Here is a 24,352-nt window from a genome sequence, read left to right as displayed (position 1 = left end):
TCAATTACTTGTACTCATGTAAACCCCTTTGAAAATAACCAGCCCTCTCCACCCTCCTGGAGGGGAGAGCAGTGTAGCTGTTTCAAACAAGCTCATTAATATTTGCCCTGAGCCCTGTAAGGTGTAATATTCCTTTTGAAATTTTAAGCAACACATGCTGTTATGAAGAAACAGCAAGATAAAGCTTTATGGGTTTCTGCAGTCTCTTTTCCTGCAGTTCCCTGTGCTACTAGTTTAGCCTTGCAAACAGCCTCGTTACTACAGGCGTGATGTCTTTACTTTCAAGGGTCTGGCCAGTTATTAATTAAGCTGTGATTGTGGCTAAGACGGACCCGTTATGAGCGCGAAACCTGTGCTGCCTCCCACATCCGCCCCAGCTGAGGAAGCGGTGCTCTGACTTGCCTTAGGGAATCTGCCTGTATCTTGTCCAAAGTCAATCTGTTCCTAGGAATTTTGATCATAGCTTCCAATCTTGAGACAGATTTTTATGACCCTTAGCAGCAGAGCTCTCTATGTGCTATTTGCTAGGAGGTTTTACTGCTATGTTCATGTGTTTTTAAAGATTTGATCATGCACCTTGATTGGTTTCACTAACATTGGTGTCAGTTTTCTTTACAAAATTTTTATTTCGTGTGAGTGCATGTGTGTGTGTGTGTGTGCATGTGCTTATACTCATGGAATCCAGAAGGTGGGTTAGATTCCTTGAAACTGGAGGCATTTGAGAACCACCCAGTGTGGGTGCTGGATTGTAAATCTAGTCCTTTGATAGAGCACTAACTGCTCTTAACCTCTGAGCCATCTCTCCCGCCTGCTAAAGTTAATTTTTGTGATTATTGATTGTATATACCTTTAGTATAAAGGATTAGATTTCTAGATTGCTTATAATACAAGAACGGCATTGGCCTGCCATGCTCCCCCTCATTGGCGCTCCTATTACAAAGACAACGGCTTGTAACTCATTTATTTCTCATGCTTATTTCCTTATTTCTTACCTTTGTACTTTTAAATGAATTTTCAAACTTAGGCTTCTCCGCATAGCCTTCCATGGAAGCTGGAGATTTCACTCTTTTCCGCTCTTTCTCAGTCTCCAAGGTGGGCTGTGTCTGTGTTTGGCTGAATCAGTTAAAAGGCAGGTTAATGTTTACTGAATGAAGCACTCTACTCAAATTCAAGTCTTAACTACACTCAGCATTTGTGTGAATGTTTTAAAATCTTAGCTGCTAAGTTTCCTCAACTGGACAGGTGGAACGGCTTAATGCTATGGTTTGAATTTATTTCCCTAAATTTCATCTAGTAGATTCTTGGTGGTTTTGAGACATGGTCTCTCTAGTATTACATACTAGTTCATGTTATTCTGTTATTGGACCATAAAAAAGCTAAGATACTTAATAGGAAGCATCTAGAGTCTGTCTGGTATAGAGTTCTAAATAAATCCCTATTGTCATCACCACCACCATCTGGTACGTCCTTCTCTCCCACTTCATCCTGTGGGGGAGACTGGCATGACCGTGGTGAGCGGGTCAGCTGCAAACCTTTCCTCCAGGCCTTGCCTGGTAAGCTGATGGTATGGGTAAGAACAGAATTTGGAACCCCTGAGGACGGGCCACTGTGAAAGACAGAAGCCCAGAGGAGTTGGCTAAACCTGACTCAGCTTCTTCCACCAAAGGCACCAGTCAGCAGGTCCTTTGCCCCAGAGTAGTCCCTGAGACTGTGTGGACAGTTCCTGCATTGGCTCAGATGGGAAGTCCCTGACTGGGTCAGAGGCCAGTGACGAGGGAGGTTTCGTGTTACCAATCTCTACTTGCGCAACATCAGGAGAGTTGTTCTGTGGGCTCATATTCATGCTTCCCACAACAACAACGTACTGTGCTGCGTTTTAAAATGTGTGACATCCAAAGCTATAAATGGGAGGTATCTTTTTCAGGAAAATTATCTGTGTTACATCTCTGCTTCTTTCCTTCCAGCAAGTAGTGCCCAAATCCAGCAACGCTTTGAGATTTTTTTTTTTAATTGCTGACTTCTGCTCAAATTTGTTCAAAATAGAGAAATTCTCTGGACATGGTGACCACATCTGTAATTCTAGCATTTGCAGGCAGAAGAGTGGGATCAGCTCAAGTTTAAGGCCACTCTGGTCTACAGAGTGACTTTCAGGCCAGGTTACACAGTGAGACCTTGTCTCAAAACAGAAACAGGGGCTGGAGAGATGGCTCAGTGGTTAAGACCGCTGGTTGCTTTCTCTGAGGACACAGGTTCAATGCCCAGCACTCATGGGGCAGCTCACAGCTGTCTGTAACTCTAGTTCTGATGCCCTTTTCTAGTTTCTGTGGGTACCAGGCATGGACATGGCATATAGACAATACACAAAGACAAAATAACTATATACATCAAATAAATAAGGAAGTAATTAAAACCAGAACACCCACCTCAAAAAAACCAAACCAAAACAAAAAACCAAACTTAGCCAAACAATAAAAAGCACTCAAAATACAGAAATTTATAAAATTCTCCATGATTTAAAAAAACTTTAAAGGGCTAAAGAGATAGCATTGTGGTTAAGAGCATTTATTGCTTTCGCAGAGGACTTGGGTTCAGTTCCTGACACCCACTTGGTGGCTTGCAACCATCTGTAACTCCAGTTCCAGAGAATCTAACGCCTTCTTCTGGCTACTGTAGGCATTTGCATACACATGGTGCACAGGCATGCATTCAGGCAAAACATCTGCACTTATAAAAATTTTTAAAAATTAAAAAGACAAATTTTCAAACTGTGTGTGTGTGTGTGTGTGTGTGTGTGTGTGTGTGTAGCTTCAGCTATTATTCCTTAGGACTTTTTTTTTCTTTTTTGAGCCTGCAGCTCACCTACTAGACCAGGCTGGGTGGCCAGTGAGCCCCAGGGAATCATTTGTGTCCACCCCACCCGCCTTTTCCACATTGGTCTGGGGATCCAACACTGGTTCTTGACCAACTAAAGATCTCTTTAGCATTAAAATTATTTTATTTATGTACGTGTTTATGTTCTCTCTGTGTCCATATGTCTATCTGTCTGTCTGTCTGTCTGTGTGTCTCTGGGCTCACGGCAACTAGACAGAGGAGGATATCCATTGTTGGCCCTTTGTCTATAGTGCTCTGCTGTATTCCTCTGAGACAGTCTTTCACTGAACCTGTGGCTAGGCTGGCAGCCAGCCGCAGACAGTTGATCCTCGTGTCTCTGCCCTGTTGCCCCCTGCCCCACTTCGTGCCCCCCATTTTGCCTGTTCTACTGGGGTTACAGGTGTGCATGGCATTCCTGGCTTTCTATGCACGGTGGGGATTTGAGTCAAGTCCTCATGCTTGAGCAGCGAGGGCCCTTACTCACCGAGCCTGCTCCCAGCACCTAGGAATGTTGCTCTGAGCTACAGTTTTAGAAATAGACATCTGCTTTATATTCAGGATACTGAGTAACTTGCTTTTATTTTCGGACGAATCACCATTTTTCCTTTACTCCATCCCTGGATCTGTTTGTTTTCTTTGTTCTTAGACTCCGCCTCTCACCGCCCATTGTCACTCTCCCAGACCCTTTATTGTCACATCTGTACATCTGTATCTGTTTCTGTCTAGTGAATTTCAAACCTGTTGATCTCTTACACCCACCATGCCCATCCTCTTGGTACCTTACAGCTTCTGAATTTGGGTCATTGTCACTTATCACTTGATGTAGTCTTCTGATTTCTTCCCAGTTTTCCATATGAATAGTCTTTTCTCCGAAGCCAGAGTGTGTTTCTAAAATACCATTTGATTGTGCCGTCCCCAGGCTAACCAAGCATGACTTTGCTGTCATTCTGACCACATTGTTAGGGAACTCAGAGCAGGGAGGGCCTGACTTCTCCTGTCCTCCCACATCTGCCTGCGCCCCTCCCTAAGCCCCATAGCGCAGTTACCACACTGCTCACTGCCCTCTTCCTGTTTGCTTTTCTTGAATAGAGCTGCAAGAGGTCAGTTTCTTAAGACCCCAGTGCCCGGCGAGTCTGGGCTCAAATGGCTCAGGCATGACCAGTACTCTGCATTCCCTTCCCAGTTACAACTGTCCATCGACTTTACCGAATTCTAGAATGATTGGTTTTTCACCTTTGAAGTTTATTTATGCATTTAATCAGTTTTAGCCTTCTGTTTATTGTGGGCTTGGGGGGTCTAATTTTGCCAATCATGATATCATTTTTATTCTTAGTTTTTGTCCCTCCATAGAATACCCCTCTTTGTGGGTAAAGATTGGCATTCATGATATCCCCTCCATTTTCTGAGACCTGGCCAAGTACTGGCACACATGCTACAGTCCCTCTGTACTTGCTGAGTGAGTGAATGTGCGGGCTAAAAATCTGGCAAGTGGAATTTTTGTTATTTTTTAGCTCTTTTCTTTAGCTCTATTCCATCCAACATTTTTTATTCGACACAATTTAGAACATTTCATCATTATATATGATTTTATTTTGTAATTCACAAAGCAGAACAGGCTATATTGAAAAGTTCAAGGAAAACTTAGGTGGAATCAAGACTGCTTCATTGTATTTAAATTTCCAATGGTTGATACCTTGCTGAAAGTGTTTTCAGTTTTATGTGCAAGAATGTGTGTGTGTCTATCCTGAGTGAGGTAAGCCAGACCCAAAAAGAAGAACATGGGATGTACTCACTCATATTTGGTTTCTAGCTATAAACAAAGGACATTGAGCCTATAATTAGTGGTCCTAGAGAAGCTAAATAAGGAGAACCCAAAGAAAAACATATAGGCATCCTCCTGAATATTAACCTTCATCAGGCGATGAAAGGAGACAGAGACAGAGACCCACATTGGAGCACCGGACAGAAATCTCAAGGTCCAAATCAGGAGCAGAAGGAGAGAGAGCACGAGCAAGGAACTCAGGACCGCAAGGGGTGCACCCACACACTGAGACAATGGGGATGTTCTACTGGGAACTCACCAAGGCCAGCTGGCCTGGGTCTGGAAAAGCCTGGGATAAAACTGGACTCTCTGAACATAGCGGACAATGAGGACTACTGAGAACTCAAGAACAATTGCAATGGGTTTCTGATCCTACTGTATGCACTGGCTTTGTGGGAGCCTAGGCAGTTTGGATGCTCAACTTGCTAGACCTGGATGGAGGTGGGGGTTCCTTGGACTTCCCACAGGACAGGGAACCCTGATTGCTTTTTGGGCTGAGGGGGGGGGACTTAATTGGGGGAGGGGGAGGGAAATGGGAGGCGGTGGCGGGGAAGAGACAGAAATCTTTAATAAATAAATAAATTTTTTTAAAAAGAATGTGTGTGTGTGTGTGTGTGTGTGTGTGTGCACGAGCGTGCGTGCGTGTGTGTCTTTGTAGGGCAAGTTATTTTAGGGAAGAGGAGCATTGTACTGTGGACAAAGGAAATAATTTAGATTCAGCCCTCTTTGAGAAAGATAAAGAGGTGAGGCAATGAGTATCCAGTACTAACTTCACTTTCAAAGAGTAAAGAGTTAGTTACTTTTTGTGTGTACGTAAGGATGTGAAGAATAACAGAGAGATACATTCAAGGTGTAGTGTCCCATTAAGAAATTTAGATTTGGAGAGACAAGTCTTCAGACCCCACTGCACTACCTCCCCACCACTGTGTATGTGTGCGTGTGTGCGCGTGCATGTGTGTGTGCATGTGTGTAGCCAGGGGCACGGATGGTAAGTGCTGGAGAAGGTGAACTCTGAGGCAGTTTAGTAGAATGTTCTTGGAGTAAGCTGGCTCTGATGTCCCTTCACAGAAAGGTGCCGTAAGAAGCACCTAATTGTTGGGTCCTAAATAGCTGGTTGAAAAAGCTACTAAGTCAATCTCCCACATTTAAGGAAAGCAACCTCTCTTTTTAAAAAAAAAATTAATTACATTTTTATTTATTCATTAGTGTGTGTGCGCACATGAGACCTGGATGAGCTGTGGTGTGCGTGTGCGGGTCAGAGGACCAACCTGCAGGGGTTGTGGGGGTCAGGCTTGGCAGCAGGTTCCTTTGACCCACTGAGCCATCTCATTGGCTCAGAAGCTGTTTCTCTTGCTTTTGAGAATTTAAAAAATATGTCTTAGCTTCTAAAACCTTGACAAAACAGGTGACATTTGGGTGAAGGACAACTGGCCGTCTCTTCACTGTTTGGGAGGACATTTTTCAATACCTTGTGTAAAAACTCAGTTGAAAATTTTTCGTTAACCACTTTCCCACTCTTGGCCATCAGTCCCGTTGTGATGCTTTCAAAGATTAAAGCACTATATTAAAGGATTACGTGCGTGTTTGTTTGTTCTGCTTTATAGTTGTCAGCGTGGGTGTGCTGACCAGAACTTACAAAGGCAGCGCGGGTGTTTATAGGGTGATGCTCAGGGCAGGGCTTCCGTCTACATCGGTGAGCACACTTAGGCAAATCGCTGCTTGGTGAGCTGGGGTTGCTGAAGACTGAGCGTAGAGCCCTCGAGGTGTCTGCCACGTGGCAAGAGCTCACCTAATGCTGGTCTCTGCTTTCCTTACAGAGGCAGAGCTGTGTGCCCTGAGTGTGTGTCACTATCGTGGCTTTCAGGCTTGATCTAGATGCCGATGGTCTCAGGGTGGTGGTTCCTGCAGTCACCACGGGACGAGGAAGTGCACAGGAGTACAGGAGAGTGATTTTTCCTTACAGTTGAGAATTTAGTCTTAGAGTCTTCTGAAGAAATGATTGATCTTCAGGTGAAGACCAATTAGTTATTTTATGTTTTGAAGAATATTTTCAGTGCTTTATAAGGACTTGGTAAATTTTCATATTTCCTACTTATTATAAGGCCAACAGTCAGTACTTCTAAAACTAAATATCTGTAGTAATAAGACTATATGTGTATTATTCTATGTTGCCTCATTCTACAGGGATTTGATGTGGTTTTCAGCATCAGAAAACACAACCTAAAACAGTGAAAAATAAGATCTGGAATGTGATGTTCAGACCAGGTGGAAGTAACCTTTATTATAGACGACCATAGCCATGTGGTTATTGTAAAGCAATGACAACAAAAACAAAATGACAACTAGGAAGTGGGCAGAGGCGCACTGAAGGACTAACAGTTTGAAATGGCTGCATGTAGTGACGAGCTGTGGGCAGGCCTGCTTTTCATCCCGCCCGGCTCCCACATGGTTAACTTTACACCCGAAATAACAACACACAAATTGTATTCTTTTAAACACTGCTTGGCCTGTTAGTTCTAGCTTCTTATTGGCTAATTCTCACATCTTGATTAACCCATTTCTATTAATGTGTGTAGCACCACCGGGAAGGATTCTTAACCTGCATCCATTTTGGAGAGAAGAGCTATAGCGTCTGCCTCACTGCCTTCTTCCTCCCAGCATTCTGTTCTGTCTTTTCCGCCTACCTAATTTTCTGTCCTATCAAGGGGCCAAGGCAGTTTCTTTATTAACCAATGAAAGAAACCCATAGACAGATGACCCTCCTCCATCAGCTGCAGGCTGCACTTTACTTCCATTTCTCAAGGGAAGAAACTCAGCAGCTGCTCTAATGCCTGTCAGTGCCTGCAGAGCATCTCAGCAGTTCTGTGAGGGCCCAGGATCCTAGGATCTGGGTGCATAGGTTTCCTGTCTGGCCTACAGTAAGGGAACCATGCTGGAAAAACATGAACAGCTTAAAAAATTGTTTTGCATTTTTTTCAGTTTTTAAATCAGATTTACATATTTTATTTTATACAAAAGTGTCAAATATGCATGTATTTAGGTATATCACATGAGTGCTGGGTTCCCAGGAAGGTCAGAAGAGGGCATATGGGTCCCTGGAACTGAAGGTACAGATAATTGTGAGTCACCTACCTTGTGAGTGCTGGGAATTGATTTGACCAGTATTACTTTGAAGTTCACTTCTTACAGAGTCTTGATATTATGGACAAAACAGTATAGTTATTATCTCTACACCTTAGTCATATTTTACTTTTATAATTCCTTCCCATCTCCTGCCTCCTATCCCTCCTTCATCTTTTACTTTAATTTTCTTTTCCGGGGGAGGGGGAGGGAAATGGGAGGCGGTGGCGGGGAGGAGGCTGAAATCTTTAATAAATAAATAAATTAATTTTAAAAAAACTTTCTTTCCCCTTCCTCCCCCTCCACCCCCTTTGACAAGGCCTTGCTGTATAGGTCTGGACTGGCATCAAATTTGCTGAGACCCAGTCTGGTCCTTGAATCTACAAGCCTCTGCCTCAGCCTCCTGATTTCTGGGTCACACGCATATACCACCACACCTAGTGATACTTTCCTAACTTCTGAGATGAAAAGCATATTTCTGAATTTTCACTGTTGGAATGAAAGGTTTCAACAAAGACAGGCTGAAGCCTAGACAAGTCCTGCGATGATGGAATTGGAGACACCAATATTAGTTCAAGGGTGACTTAATGTATATCCTGATGGTTACAGACACAGAAGCTTGGTATAGTGCTGCATGCCTATAGTTCCAGCTGCTTGGGAAACTGGATTATGAGTTTGAGGCCAATCTAGGCTACATAGAACCCTGCCGTTAAGAAACAAACAACCGCCACCCAATTTTGTAAGTGGGGGCTTATGTCAAAGAGTGACAGAGCCAAATGAAAGAACCCCCACAGAGCTTCCGGTAGTCAATAAGCTTTGAATATGATCAAAATAGTATAATAACTGTTTGCGAGCCCTGTTGTGTCTGTAGAAGTGGATGTGGGTGAACACATTGATCTCTCACGTAGAGGAATTCCAAACAGCTTATGTAGGCAGACAGTTTGTTTCCAAGGTGAAGCTTAATTCTCATTCCTGCAGGGTGAGCTGTACTTAGTGGCTTCCTTCCAAGAGCGCAGTATAAGAAGGGGAAGGAAGGCAACTTCACAGTGAGGATCCTGGAGACACCACTGAGCAAGGTGGGCAAAGGTGATAAGTCACGTTGGCTATGCGGCCTTGACGTGGCCTTGATGTGATTTGATAATGTACCAGTTTATGACCGTGCTGTTCCTTTGGGGCACTCACAGCTGCACAGCAGCCACATCCAGGGACGTCCTATCATATTCCTGAGAAATACTCAGGGCTGCACACTGTCACGAGTCAGGGAGCCTAAGCAGGCACGTCTGGAGCAAGAATCTAGAGAAATGTGAATAAAGGGCACAGTACCAACGTCGTCGGTTCCTTCATGTGTCAAGGAGAAGGACAGACTATCTGAGCCTGGAAACAAGGTGGGGGACTGTGACAATTCAACAATGACAAAAATAAAATGATAGGATGGAACCAGTAGAAATTCCAAGATATATACAATACCGAAAAGACCAAATTTATGGGTTATAGAAGCATAGAGAAGAAAAATCTCACACCAAAGGGAGAGAAAACATTTTCAAGAGGACTGCAACAAAATTTCCTGGAGATGGGAAAACGGATACAGGAGGCAGTAAGTATAGCTACAATATCAATTAAACAGAACAAAGGCTGAAAGTGGCGAGAGAGAAATGCTAAGTTACAGCAGGCAGGCCCATCAGAGTAAGCTGGGGATAAAACAGAACCTTTAAAGCTAGAAGGGCTTGGAGTAATGTAGATCAGATTCTGAAAGATAACAGCTGCCAGTTCCTAATACCATGCCCAGCAAAGCCGCATGTGGTAACGGAAGGAAAAATAAAATCTTTTCATTTTAATAGACTAAAATTAGACTAAAGTTTCAGGAGTGACTATTCCATGTGATAGGTGCTCAGGGGTTGGGGCGAAGCTTTAAAATAGTACTGAAAACTCAGAATCCTGGGAAGGATTTGTGTTAGAAAGAACAGTTTGTGAGGCTCCTTCAGAACTCTATGTTGTGCCTTCTTCCCCCATGCGTGGAAGAAGCACAAGGGACATGCCCTTACATTTGATGTCCAGCAGAGAGTCTCTAGAGTGAAGAGTACTTCTGTCTATGGGGGTGGGGCACAGAGGACTGAGACAGCCCTGGAAACTAGGAGGGGCTGGAGAGAGGCCTTCGTGGTTAAGAGCACAGACTGCTCTTCCAGAGGACGCAAGTTTGAGCCACAAGGCAGCTCACAGCTCCGGCAAGGGGAGAGCTATACAGGAGGTGGCTGGTGTGGGATTGGAAAGGATTTGTGAGTGCTTCCTACAGATCAGAGAAGGCTGAGTAGGTGAGAGGTAGCTCCTTAGCTGTTCTGCCTCCAGCCCAAATAGATTGCCTGGAGGGACGGCAAGGTTCCTGTAGGCTTGTGAATGACAGCCAGAAGCTGTCAGTAGTGACATGGCTAAGAGGAGCTCAGATTAGAGTTCCGAAGAACCCGCATCCTTCCCAGTCAGCATCCACTATCCTTTGGTAGTACCATTGAAGGCATAATGTCCTTGCTTTCCTTCCCCCAGCCTCCTCTCCCATACCCACCTTGGAGAGAACTAATAGCAAGGGATGGGGAGAGCTGGGAAGCAGCTGATCCCAAGTCTTTCCTGTCCATCCCTGAGTCTAGAACATATTCAGTTACTAAATGAAGACTGGAATGTTAGCTGGAGTGACTGCAGGCTTCCTGTTATTTAGCACAGTCAAAAAAGGCCACTCAGATCTGCTAAAGTGCCCATCGATGGCAGAGGAAACTGTTCCCTCCACAGAGGAATGTTGAGAGAATAATCAAGAAACTGTATATGATTATACCTTGCTCTTGGTGCAATTTAATAAATGTGCAAGCCTGAAAGTTATCATGTTTGGCATAGATATAAGAACACTCATTATTTTAGCAGAATTATGACTATTACGACTATTTAATACTTATTTTTAAGTTTTTGGGTTTTTTGTATGTATTCTTACAGAATCTGCAGGAAGGTGTGATTTCTAATTTTCAAGATTTTTTTCTTGTAAAAGATAGTATATTTATTTTATTTTATTTTTTTTTGATAGGTATTCTTACAGAATCTGCAGGAAGGTGTGATTTCTAATTTTCAAGATTTTTTTCTTGTAAAAGATAGTATATTTATTTTATTTTATTTTTTTTGATAGTATATTTTTAGAAAAGATAAAACTATGTATGTTTTTTACCAAAATCCACAGTAGTCAAAGACTTTTGCAAGGGTTTTGTTTGTGGTTATGTTGTTTTTTATTTAGTTGTTTTTGGGGGAGCGTGCAAGTGTACTTTGACTTGTGAACATTGCATGTAACATATGCTCTTAGATTTCTTGGTGTGGTTCACTATTTGATGTTAGTTCCTTGATTGTAGAGGTGCCTCTGTCAAGAATGGGCGGTAGTACTCTATTCTGCTGGGTTTTGGTAGAGTATTGCTTCTTTAGTCCTATCGTTTGTTTCATTCATTCATTTATTTTTTGAGACATCATCTCACTGTGTAGCCTCGGTTGTCCTGTAACCATGTAGCTCAGGCTAATCTCAAACTCAGAGATCCTCCTGCTTCAGCCTTCTGAGTGCAATCACCACCATACCTAGCCCAGAAAGTCATTTCTTAAACATAGATTACTAAGATTTTTTTAAAAATGGGATTAAATTATTACTGATGAGTGATTTTTTTAAAAGACAACATCTATGTAGCTCAGGCTGGACTTGAACTCACAGTGACCCTCCTACTCCAGCCACCCAATTACAAGTGAGCCACCACGCTTAGCAAAATCCTTTTATTTTAAACCACAAATAATTAGCAGGTGGCCATGATTACCCATGTCTCACCAAAACAGCATAAAACCTAGGTTAGAAAAAAAATCACAGTTTTTTGCTCCAGAGAAACTATGTAAAATTCAAATATGTACCATAAAAATAGCACCATGTGCATGAGACTAAAACTTTAAAGCACATATATGGAATGCTGAATCAGCTTTATATGTGGCTTACAACGTTAAGTCAATATTTATTTTATTTAAGGTGGTAGAACTTTCCAAAAAAAAGAATGACTCAGAGAGAGAGTGTATGTATGGATAATACAATTATTGGAGTCCTAAAAATTAACATTCATAAACTCCTTAGTAAAAGTAGCTTTGAAAAGTTGCCCCCAGATTTCCCACAGCTCCCTCTCCCGTGCTATCTGCAGACTGAGCTTTCTGTCTCTTTCTGCTTCTCTCTTGCCCTTTAGATGACACCGATGCCTTCTTTCCAGTTAGCTTTTCCTCCTCCAGAGCCTCTGCTAATGTTTGTTCTAGGTTCATCCTTAGCAGATGTTTTTCTTGGTTTAAGCTTCGGGTTGGAGGGAGCAGGTCCACTGACAGTCTGGCAGACTGTCCTGTGGTGTCCTGTTTAGTTTGGATCCCCGTCGCTCTTTGTATTCTCTGGAGATGTTCCCTTCAGCATAGTGCTGATGCTGGGGCTTCCAGAATAGTACAGTACAACGGACTGGAGAGATGCTCTGTGGTTGAGAGCACCCGCGCTCTTGCAGGGCCCGAGTTTGGTATCAGCACACACATAGTGTTTGAAGATAGTCTTCTTTCTGATAAAGGAAGAGAATTAGAATCATGGCTAAAATCTTTTCAAGAATTCAATTGAATACAGTTGAGTAGGAATCACCACTGGCCAAGTAGTTAAGATGGTGTCCAGACTTCCTCTGGTTGTCAGTGTGTATCAGCGCCCTTCCCCAATGCGGATTACCCCCTTTCTAAATGGAATGGCGTGAGTGCGGTTTGCGACGTAACATTCTCCCTCTTTTCCAGCATGGGTAGGCTCGCTGTCCATGGGCATGATCTTCTTCTGCTGCCCCATAGTCAGTGTCTTCACAGACATGTTCGGCTGCCGGAAAACAGCCGTCGTGGGTGCTGCCGTGGGATTCATCGGTCTCATGTCCAGTTCTTTCGTAAGGTAAGGATGTGGCTGCTTCATGCTGCTTTTGAAGAGCTGCTAAATGTCTTCCAGGCCTTTGCAAAAGAAAGTCCTCTTAAAACACAACATTCTGGAGATCAGAATGTCACTCAGCGGCACACCCGAGGCAGAACAGTGAAACATACCTGCTCTTGGCAGCCAATTTTAGATGTTAGGATGCATGTGTTCCCTGAGCCCAGAAAAATGTTTTTCCTTTTGTCTTAATCTATTTACATAAAACTCCTAAAGGAATCAAGTTATATCTATTAGTTATCTAAAGCTACGGCTTCAGTTTAAAGTCGCTACCATTTTAGATCTCAAGGATTCAGTAAGTGATATTTTTAAGTAATAGGATTGATAGGAAAATTGTTTTATTGATGAGAATAGGATCTAAATCAATGCCAACCCAGGTAGAGATTTTCAGTCTATGTTTTAAAAAATAATACAAAATAAAAAGAGCATATTAAAGTATTTAAATACCTTAACAAGATGAAGTGGCTAAATATATTTTAAACGTAAGGTCATATACCACATCTATTAGAAGAAAAGATGCAGGCCTCCTAAGGTCAAAGGACACATTACAGGGTGAAGCAGCTGTCGTCCTCAGTTCTCTGTGTGGTTAGAGGGACGCTTGTGAGCTCGCAGTGCTGGTAGCCGGATGCAGTTGGAAGCCACCCTCCAGCTAGTTGCTTGTTGTCATTTCCTGCCTCTCACTTCCCTGCCTGCCCTCATGTTTCCTTGTCTGAAAGGCATGACTTAGTCATGGGTGGAGTTAAGAAGGATTTAGCTTGCAAAATTTTAAGTTTTTTCATATTTAGTCAGAAGAATCCTTAGCTTTTCTCTCTTCACTTCCTATTATACACACACACACACACACACACACACACATTCATCTTCCTCAATATAAAGTAGGCAGTTAGCTTTTATACTTGTCCACTTAAAATTTTATTCAAGTTGTTTAAAATTATATTACTTATTATAAAACAGATTTTCATTTTAAAAGAGCCCTTCTGATTGCTTCTAAACTTTTTATTTAAAAAGAAAAGAAGTTTGGAATTCTCCAGGCACTGGTTAGCTGAACCGGCGGCTCTGCCCCTTGCTGAGGGTGTGGAGAGCAAGCGAAAGCCCGCAGAACCTGTTATACATTCAGTGGAAATCACACACACAAACACCAAGCATTTGTTTTTACAACCTTTTTGACTAGTGAAAAGAAAATTATATTGTAGCCCAGTTTGTCCCTCCTTTTTCCATCTCTGCATCTCAGAGTCCTGGAGAAGCAGTTCTTGAGGCCACATTGACCTTACTATGTGTAATATCCTCACATGACTCAGTTTGCTTCACTTGCTGGTCAAACGCTGTCAGAACAACATATCATATCTTGGAGGAAGCTGCATAAGTCACCAGCATGAGGTGGCAGGTCTGATTCTCTAGCGCCCTGGGTGACTCAGAGTCCCACGTGCATGGCTAGATTCCTCTAACCTTCCTGCCTTACACTGCAGTTAGATGCCAGCCACCCAACCCAGCTGTTTGTCGTGAGGACAGACATAAGGGACAGAAGTTCAGTGAGGACAGTGACAGCGACCTGGAAAGATGGGAAACCACTCTCACCAAGTACATGAGATCTCAGCTTATGCTCAGAATAGTGTTGTTTATGTTCATGACTCTCTGCTTTACTGTGGAGTAGCTGGGGCACTTGATGTTTGTGATAATGATGTTATCAATACTATTTTTAATAAATATTTTGAAGGAGGTAGAGAAATGGATATAAATTTTATATTTTTTCCTTTGAAATTTTGAGAATTTAAGAACTTGCAATTATTTGGAAAACTGCTTATGTGGAAAATTTGGTACAGAATGAAGCATCGTGAACTCAGGGTTAATTTGTCCCATATAGTGAGAGACCTAAAAACAGACAACATCCCCCCCCTCCAACCAAAAAGAATGGAGCACGGACTGGAGAGATGGTTCTTGCAAAGGACCTGGGTTCATTTCCAGCACCCTCATGGTGGCTCACTGTGGTCTATAGCTCCAGCCCCAAAGGATCCAAGGCACCCTTCTGGCCTCCGTGAGCACCAGGCACACACATGGTGCACAGATGTACATGCAGGCCAAGCACCATACACATAAAACAAAGTAATATTAATAAAAATGTTTTTGAAATGAAGTATTATTTGTTCTGTGTAATTCTTGCTAGGAACAGGGATGGAAGGATTGCTCTGTGCAGACTGTGAGTAACTTGGACAAAGCAAACACTTTCCAATACTTTTCTACCAGGTTTCTCTTTAATGTGTCTATTGAATCAAGAGATGTGGTGGTGCATACTTCAAATCCCAGCCCTCAGGAGGCAGAGGCAAGTGGATCTCTGTGCTCAAGGCCAGCCTGGTCTACAGAGAGAGTTCCAAAACACCCTGTCTTGAAAAAAGCAATGCCAGCATGCTCTATTTGACCAGATTCGAGTTCCTTGTGATTCCCTCAGTATGCTGATAAGAGGGCATTATTGTCCAAAATTTAATTATTAACCAGCTTTATCTACTGATAAATAGGCTTTTGAATTGGACTTTGAAAAAAAAAAGTAAGAAAGAAAGAAAAAGAAGACAACTTTTAACTTGTTTCCTTTCAGTCCTTACCACAATTGTCTCCAAGCACATAATCCTTCACCTTCCTAAGAGATGTACAATTATTTGATTAAATTAAAACTCTGTATTCTTTCATGACGTAAGTAGTAAGTTACTTAAAAAGCTTGCAGACTGGAATCAGTGCTGAGCACACTTAATTCAGTCTTAATGCAATCTGAATATGATTTCTTCTTATCTTGCACAATGCTGGGAACCACGCAATCCAGGGCAAAGGTTGGCTTGACAGCTCTAGGACAGCGGGGGTGGGGGCTGGGATGGCGGGAGCACAACTGTGATCTCATGCAAATACTCCTGATAAGACACTGATGAGACAGCACCAGTTTTTTCTTCTGCTGTATTGCTTAGTAAGCACCTGGGAAAAGGCCGTAAAAATGTGTGTACATAGTTAAATTGTGATTTGAAAGTACTATCGAACAAGATTTTATTGTCCCTTCCTAGCAGCTGTCTTTGTTTCTGAGCTGTGGAGAACATAGTTCTTACTCAGCACTATGTATGGTTCACCAGAAGTCCTTGGCAGGCAAAGGCGAGCAGAGTCACTATGACCTTAATGGTCATTTTTTCACACATTTAGATTACGTTAAAATAACTTACTGCTATATTCCTGGTTTATTAAGCCTTTCCCATTTTTGTTTTTTATTTTAGAAAACGTGTTGGCAAGATCTGTTTTTACTAAGGGAGTTCCTTTTAAGTATTAATTTTATTTCATGTGTATGAATGTTTAGATACATATACAGTGTGCATACCCACTACCCACAGAGGAGGCCAGAAGAAGCCATCAGAACCCCTGGGATTGGAGTCACAGTGGTTGTGAGCTGCCATGTGGGTGCTGGGAGCCGAGTCAGGCAAGAACAGCAGATGCTCTTGACTGTTGAGCTGTGTCTCCAGCCCCTATATGAGGTGATATTCTACTAAGCACCATGCAAAAGATTAAAGCCGCTTTCTGTCTGTCTGTCTCCTCTTTATGCAGCTCCATCGAGCCTCTGTATCTTACCTATGGAATCATATTTGCCTGCGGCTGCTCCTTTGCATACCAGCCTTCATTGGTTATCTTGGGACACTACTTCAAGAAGCGCCTCGGACTAGTTAACGGCATCGTCACAGCCGGCAGCAGCGTCTTCACGATTTTACTCCCTTTGCTTTTAGGGAACCTGACCAACAGCGTGGGCCTCTTTTACACTCTGAGAGTCCTCTGCATCTTCATGTTTGTGCTCTTCCTGGCTGGCTTTACTTACCGACCTCTTGTTCCCAGCACCAAAGAGAAGGAGAGTGAGGGCAGCAGGCTCTCCTTCTTTTCCCGGAGGAAGTTTAGTCCTCCAAAGAAATTTTTCAATTTTGCCATCTTCAAGGTGACAGCTTATGCAGTGTGGGCCGCCGGAATTCCACTTGCACTCTTTGGATACTTTGTGCCTTATGTCCACTTGGTGAGTATGCATCTTTGGCTCTGTCTGTAGATAAATGTCTCTGGTCACACAGGGAGATCTAGAGGAACGAGACAGGTCAGGCTGAAAGTCGGCCTCAGGCATTGTCCTGGTTGGGACCCCAGACTCTGGGAATTAAGGTCATTCAAACAAGAACAGTTTCCCCATCAGACTGCTAAACAGAGACTCTGATGGTGTGCTTCAGCATTTTGAAGTCCCCAACAACAGCAATTTTGAAAAGACAGTTACTACCTTGGAAGGAGTCATATCAAGGTAAGGTATTTGATATGGGTAAGATGGCTCGGTGGTGAAAGGCACTTGCTGTCACGCCCGGCAGCCTGAGTCTGAGGCCTGGAACCCACTTGGTGGAGGAGGGAACCCACTCATGAAGGTTGTCTTCTGACCTCCACTGCGGCCAGTGTGAACCCTCACCAAAAGAAGTGTCCACGGAAGACCTAAAAGTAGCGTGCTGATCTTACTCAGGGATAAAGCTAGTGTAACGACCTTGTTAATATTAATAATTTTCAATAGATGGATGCAGAAATTAAATGCTTAACAAAATGCCAGTGACGGACACAAAGAAACATTCTGTTTGTGGGATACTTCTGGGAAAACAGGAATTCTCTTGAGAGAAGAATTGGAGAAACGATAGGGAAGTTTTAAATGAGAGAAGAGCCTTAAAGTTTTATGGGAAATTAGGATTTCAAGTGCTCAAGCAGTTTATGCTGCTTCCTTTAATGCCAAAATTCAGCCCATTTACACTGCAATGAGAATAAGCATCGCCGAGGGATTCGCACTTGGGGAAATGTCCACAGAGGAGCTCTCTCTGTTTCTTCCTCCTCCTTTTCTTCTTTACTGCTTGTGGTGGAAAATAAATACAAAAATGAAATTTACTTTGATTTTTCTTTTGTGTATGTACTAACTACATGTGAAGACTTGGATTTTTTTTTAAAGCTTCTAGCCTATGTAGGGATAGCTACAAAGTTTTGGTAAAAGTAGCAGTGGCTGATGAAATGACTGGGTCTAGAGGGCCAGCTAATAACGACGCCAGGAGTCCTTTGTAGTTCCCAGTGCCAAGGAGTGGTGATGAGAGCTGAGGAGCATGTCTGGATATAGGAATAATTTTGATTTCTGAATTCTCCATTCTGTGCTCTTGAAGCCGGGCTGGAGGTAGGAGGGAATGGGGGAGGACTAGGGATAATCACCTGAGCCATGCTGCGTTCATAGTAGATAAAACCTGATCTGATCGTCCTTTTCGTTCTTACATTGTCTCTAAAACCACTGAGTTAGTTTTTGTTGGCTATGGGTCTGTTGAGAAAGAATCAGTTTTACCAGCCTACACCTTCTCAGTCACGAACATAATTACTGTGTATCCCCCTCCTCTCCGTTTTGAGACGTGTAGCTCAGGCTAGCCCTTGTGAATCTTCCTTCTTTGCCTCCCAAGTTACAGGGGTGTGTCACTAAGCCCAGCTTTTCTTATTTTCTTTTCTAATTCTTTTGGTACTAAAAGATGAAAATATGCAGAGAAATGGGCAGTTTCTGGTAATAAGGTTTGCAATGTATCAGTTAACCAATTTTGCATTTTACTTCATCTGGCTCTCACCATAAAGCTGTGAAGTAAGTGAAATAAACCATGGTAACTCCTGGTTCACAAATTCACAGGAGGAAGACATTTTCTGCTTAGAGAAGTAGAGAAAGTGTTGACGCTGGGCCCTGAGCTTGAAGTGTTTTGTTAAAACTGGGGTTTTGATCAACTTGGGTGTTGAGCTTTTCAGTTTGGTTTTCTTTAAACTTCAGAAGCATAGTGCATGTTCTCATGGCTCTGTCCATGATTTGAAAAAGAATGTATATGTTTATTCTCAGAGCAACTTTGGAAATTTAATTTTTTTTTGTATTTGATGTGTGTATAGGGGATTTCATGTAGCTAGGGTGGCCTCAAACTTTAAATGTAGCTCAGGTTGACCTTAAACTTCTCATCCCATTGCTTCCACCTCTCAAGTGCAGGGATAAGGTCTGTGCCACCATGACTGCTTGCCGTTGACTTTTTGAAAAGGGAAGAATTAGCAACCTCTCTTTTAACCCTATCCACATACAGTCTCAATATATGGACACAAGTCTCACGGATCAGATTAAGGCTATGTTAATGTCTAAGGAACCAGTTTTCATGTCCTGTCCTCTTTGGTTGAGAGCTGTTTCTTGGTTAGCTTCTCATCTTTCTAATATTCCCCATCACTTCCTATCTTGTCATTTCAAAGTTTCTTTGCTGGGCTCCTCCCTGCCCTACCCCATGTCCCAAGCCTTATTTTTTGGTCCTTTTTATCCATGTCCACTAGAAGTTTCATCTAGTCTCCTGAGTTCAGACAATACACACCACTCTGGTATCTCTAGCCCAGACCCTTTGGTGAATTTTCACCAGAGCTGTAGGTGCACTCACTCACTTAAATATCTCCATTTGCATGACTATTGGCTGTTCCAGACATAATATGAATAGCCACCCCAAACTTGCTCTGCCCCTTACTGCGCTTATCTCAGGAGATGGTCACTTCATCCTTGCCGAGAGTCAGGCCTCAAACCCCATTATTCTTTAGCCCCACCTTGTACATCACACCCCTGATAGAGTCAGGGAGCCCTGGTGACTTGCCTTTCTTTCAGAGCGTATCTGGAATCTGGCCACTCTTCACCGTCATCAGTATCAAGGCCCTCGCCCAGGCCACCTTTGTGTAGAGGTCAAAGGACAACTTGGAAGAATTAGTTCTTTATCCGTGGCTTCCTGAGATTGCACTCAAACTGCAAGCACCTTCACTACTGAGCCATCCCGTGGCCCTGACATTCCACTTACTTCATCAGTGTTTTCGCCCACTTGGTGAACAGATGGTTCTTACACTTTTATTGTTTTAAGCTGTCTGTTACATAGGTCCTAAAAATGTTTTAATTCCTTTGTCATGGTTGCCAAGTTAATTAAGTTTGCATAAGGCAATAAGCTGCCACTAATTCTACTTTTTATAGGTACTGGCTTATATTTGTGTGTTGACATTAGCGTGGCTGTGCTTTTCATAACAGAATGCTAATAGTGGTTTGAGATTGGATCTTGGATGTTTATTATAGGAGAATTAACAAGTGTTTTCAATGCCCATGAGGGCAGTAGTTGCAGGATTAACATTCTGGTCCACTGCATACTACAAAGTCTCTGGTTAATATGTTGTACTTCCTGCTTTCTGTGTTAACTAGAGGGAATTTATAAGAAGTTAATTCTGATGCAGTGTTTTAAATGAGGGATTTTTGATAAAAATTCCTTTTAGCTTTTTACCTCCAAGGGATAGTTTTAGTATGCCTACAATTCACTCACTTAGTTTTCCTTTTTTGATTAAAAATATACGTCATATGTAATCCTAAAAGGAATAAAAAAAAATCTAAGTGGCTTGCAAGGTTCTCCATGATCTGGCTTTGCCTGCCACTGGGGTCTTTCCTGACCTGCCTGCCAGGCTCACTGAGTTCCTGCATCTTTCACCTTCCCACTTACCTGTGTATAGGGCAGTAAAGCAGCCACAGGTGACGATTTCTCCCCTACCCAGCATCCCCAAACTTCCTCACACCCACTCTTTTCTTTTTTAAAATAGCATTTAATAGTTTCTAAACTATTTTATTTTTATTATTGTACATCTATATATTTTGCTAGATTCTATGAAGTTAGGGTCTTTCTCTGTTTTGTTTGATGATAGATCTCAAAGCAAATAGCATGGTGTCTAGCACACAGCAGGTGCTCACATATTGGTTGGCTGATGAGTTATGTTATGTATAAGTCTAAGGGGAGACACATAGTATTTAAAGCTGTACCATTTGGGTCTTTAAACTCCTTTACATCCATGTCATAATGATATCCGTTCAGTATTTACCACATGAGCTCAGACTCCAAAAACCTCAGAATAATGAAGTAACTTCCAGTATTGTCATTTCATGGGAGAGGAGAGGTGATGCCTATGCTCCAATTCTCACTTTATATGTCTGTGCTGGGACTACAAGATAAACTCAAGACATTTCTGTCTCTAAAGGAGCCGTGTCATCAGGCCCGCTGAGACTCTCACAGAGCCAGAGATGGTGTCTGTAAGAATAGATCTTGGCCACAGATCAGCATAACCTGGGCCGTGTCAGTCTGAGGGCAGTGGTTTTGTCGCTCTTCTTACTGGTGTGAACTAGCCCATCCTGAGTATGAAGACGAAAATTTAATTTCGGTTGTTGTCATCATCTCTCACAGCAATTCAGGACCAGTTTTCTTTGAGTCTAAAACACTGGTCATTCGGCTGTGTTGTTTTTAGCTAAAGTTAAAGTCACAAAATTTTTATCAAGACGATTGACTCATATGTCGAAAATCTGTAATATATCATTATTAGCTACATTACAAAATGTTTTGAGACAAGATCTTACCATGTAGCACAGGCTGGTTTAAGGTAGTTTGTTTGAGGCAAGTCTTTCTACAGAGCACTGGCTGTCCTGGAACTCACTTTGTAGACCAGGCTGGCCTCCAACTTGCCTGTCTTTGCCTCCTGAGTGCTGGAATTATTTATGTGACACCATGTCTGACTTGGTTTTAAATTTTTAATCTTCCTAGTTTATCCTTCCAAATATGGGGGTTACAGGCATGGATCATGGACAACTAGCATTAGTCTTTTTTTTTTCTTTTTTGAAGAAAAGTGTGTTAATATATGTTAATATATAAATGGACTGGTTTTGTGGCAGATAGTTCCAATAGAAACTTTGACCTGGAAGAGATGTCCCATTTATGTGCTGTAAGAGTAATGGTAGATCATTTGCCTGCTTACCAGGCAATTAAGTGGATTCCTAAGTCCACTCGTAATTGGGAATAAACAAGTTGTACTTTCAAACTAGAATCAACTTTCAGGACAAACAAGACCATAAATGGGACATGAAGTTCTTTAAAAGCTACTTTTTGATTCAGATAGTGCCAAATGTTACCAGGGTGTGCTACTGGCATCGCATGACTGGGAGACTTAGGAGCCCAGCGGTTCTGACCACTCAGCTACAGTCAGATCATGTGGTGCAGAGCCATGCAAGCAGGGGAAACAAGCAGTCTTTAATCTCCTTGTGGCTCTCCTAGAGGGAGATTCAGGGCATGAAGAATGGATTGTATCGAATGTTTTCATAACACATACAGCAAGCACAATGGACGCAGTAAGAGCATAGAACTGAGGAAGTGTGTCTATACAGCTGTGCTTCTTTGGGGACATTCACTGAGTTATGCTCAGAGCTGAGATTTGAACTGGGAGTCAAACACGTAATAAAACCCATGTTTGTTCAGTGAAGCAGCCTGGAGCTGCCCTTTCCAGCCACACTATGTGACTGCTTCATTTGCCCTGCAGATTCCCGTTCTTGCAATGGTTAGCTGTCCTAGTGCTGGGACATGGTCTTTAGCTAGAGAGAAGACACTGAAAGGAACCAGTTCTTGTTCCAAAGTGACAGGAATAAGAGGACCCACCTGACCTTATTCCTGCCCCTTCTGATGGGCAGGTCATTGAATATGAGAAAATTAGATCAATATCAAGTTACTTGTCATATCCACCACAAGCAAGCAGACTATGAACTATAATACTTTATGTTCAATTTTGGTTTTTTTCATTTTTTTACAAAAAATGTCAACCATAACAAAACAAAAAGTAGGCACATACAAATTTACAGTAAGATAATAGAGTAAATTTGATTAACAAGAGACTATTGTTAAAAAATTATAAAAACGTACATGGCCACAGTTTAGAGTCATCCATTTACCCAAGGCCACTGCCTGAAGCAAGGGGCCTACAGGATTAGTGTAGAGTTAGCTGGGGAATAACTGGCTGATTTCACCAGGGTTTTTGTTTTCTTTATTTGTATTTAAATATATTAGGCTTCATTTGGTAAAATGTAGCATGCTTCTGGATAATAACAGATTTCATCCCTCAAATCCTTCAGAGAGTATCAAAACTCATTCAAGTTTTACGAACCTAAATTGTGCTTATAAGGTAAGGGTCCTTTCATATTTTTATATAAACTGAAAATGAATTGTTTTGATGCAGGATGAATATTGATAGAAATCTTAGTTTGAAGCATCTCTCCTTTGCAAGACTCTGCTTGGTGACTGGCTTTTGCCAGCTTTACCGGGGTGCTAAGGTTGCTTAGACTGAGAACATGTTTATGCCAGTTTAGCCTTATCTCCTAAGTTACAGACAGGAGTACAGGACAGAAGGGAAACGGGCCTTCCTCTGGAGTTGAGCCCTAGTGAATCGTTGACACCCAACGGAAGTTTAAAAGCTGTTAGCCCCTGGTTGTCTCTTTTCCACTGTGTCTCTCTCCCTTCTTTCCCCGTTGTATCTTTCTATCCTGCCCTCCTTGGCAGCTCACTTATAAACAGTAACTTTACATTCTCTCATAACACACTGGAGAACAGCTCAATTTGGAGGTATAAATTTGAAGCATGGACAGTTATGCAATCCAGCTATCTGCAACCACGTCAGTTGAACGCATTCTTGGCATAACATGGCAGAACAGCTGTGGCATCTAGGCTTCAGAGCACAATTTAGTTAATTCTGCAAGTCTGTTCTCAGAGCCATGCAAGGATTTGCTTTAAGCCAATGGTCTCTTTAAACAAATGTAACATTGATTGATAGTGTTATTCCACATTTCTGTTTTTATGTCCCGGTTTTTATTCACATTTGGTTTCCACCCTGTTGAAATGTGTGCACAGCATCAGAGCTTCCACTTGGCCAGAGAACCGGGTTGGTGAGATGATGTGCTCTGGGTTGCCACGCTAGTGCCTGTATAGCCACAAATTAAGCCAGGTATTCTGAAGTGTGTGGAATTCAAATGAAATCTTTAAATGCTTGTCAGAAATGCATAGCAGTGGTATAGGAGGGACAGAAATTGTCCAGGCTGTATAAGTGTATGCTGCCACCTCCGCAGCTGCTGTGTAAGGCAGGAAAAGGAACAGAGGCACAGAGAGCTAAACTACTTGCCAAAAGTCTCATAGAAATAATGGAACCAAGTGTAGTGTTTTTTTTGTTTAAACCTATGGGGAAAAATAGAACCTTTTTGTAGCCTGAGGTGTAAATGCTCATGGCATGGAAGTGGAGCTATCAGGAGTGAAGTGTACATCCACCCTTCACTGGCCAGCACAGTCGGAGGTCCAGGTCTCAGTGCTGCTAGCAGCAGCTGCCTTGTTCATCTCTCCTGGATATACTCAGAACTCAGGTTGCTATGTGATAGATTTTTCCAGGGAACACAAGGCTCAAAGTAGCACCCTTCTATTTCAGTTGTTTGCTTTGTTGTTCATTCTCCATCTCTCTCTCTCTGTATGTGCGTGCGCGTGTGTGTGTGCACGTGTGTGTGTGTGCGTGTGTGTGCGCGCATGTGTGTGTGTGTCTGTGTGTGTGTGCGCATGTGTGTGTGTCTGTGTGTGTGTGCGCGCGCATGTGTGTGTGCGCGTGTGTGTGTCTGTGTGTGTGTGCGCGTGTGTGCATGTGTGTGTGTCTGTGTGAGTGTGTGTGTG

The 24,352-nt window shown here is 42.5% G+C and overlaps 1 protein-coding gene across 1 annotated transcript in view; it reads left to right on the top strand.

Annotated features, from left to right (window-relative positions):
* The window catches only part of Slc16a10 (solute carrier family 16 member 10), a 90,627-nt gene that overhangs the window by 37,610 nt on the left and 28,665 nt on the right, over positions 1 to 24,352 (top strand). Inside the window, exons 2-3 of the mRNA XM_005363547.2 lie at positions 12,620 to 12,764; positions 16,368 to 16,821. Of these exons, the coding sequence (XP_005363604.1) occupies positions 12,620 to 12,764; positions 16,368 to 16,821 (599 nt within the window). The remainder of the gene's footprint in view (positions 1 to 12,619; positions 12,765 to 16,367; positions 16,822 to 24,352) is intronic.

The sequence above is a fragment of the Microtus ochrogaster genome, linkage group LG9 (assembly GCF_000317375.1).
Source record: "Microtus ochrogaster isolate Prairie Vole_2 linkage group LG9, MicOch1.0, whole genome shotgun sequence".
Taxonomy (NCBI): Eukaryota; Metazoa; Chordata; class Mammalia; order Rodentia; family Cricetidae; genus Microtus; species Microtus ochrogaster.
This window is presented reverse-complemented; position numbering and strand designations above follow the sequence as displayed.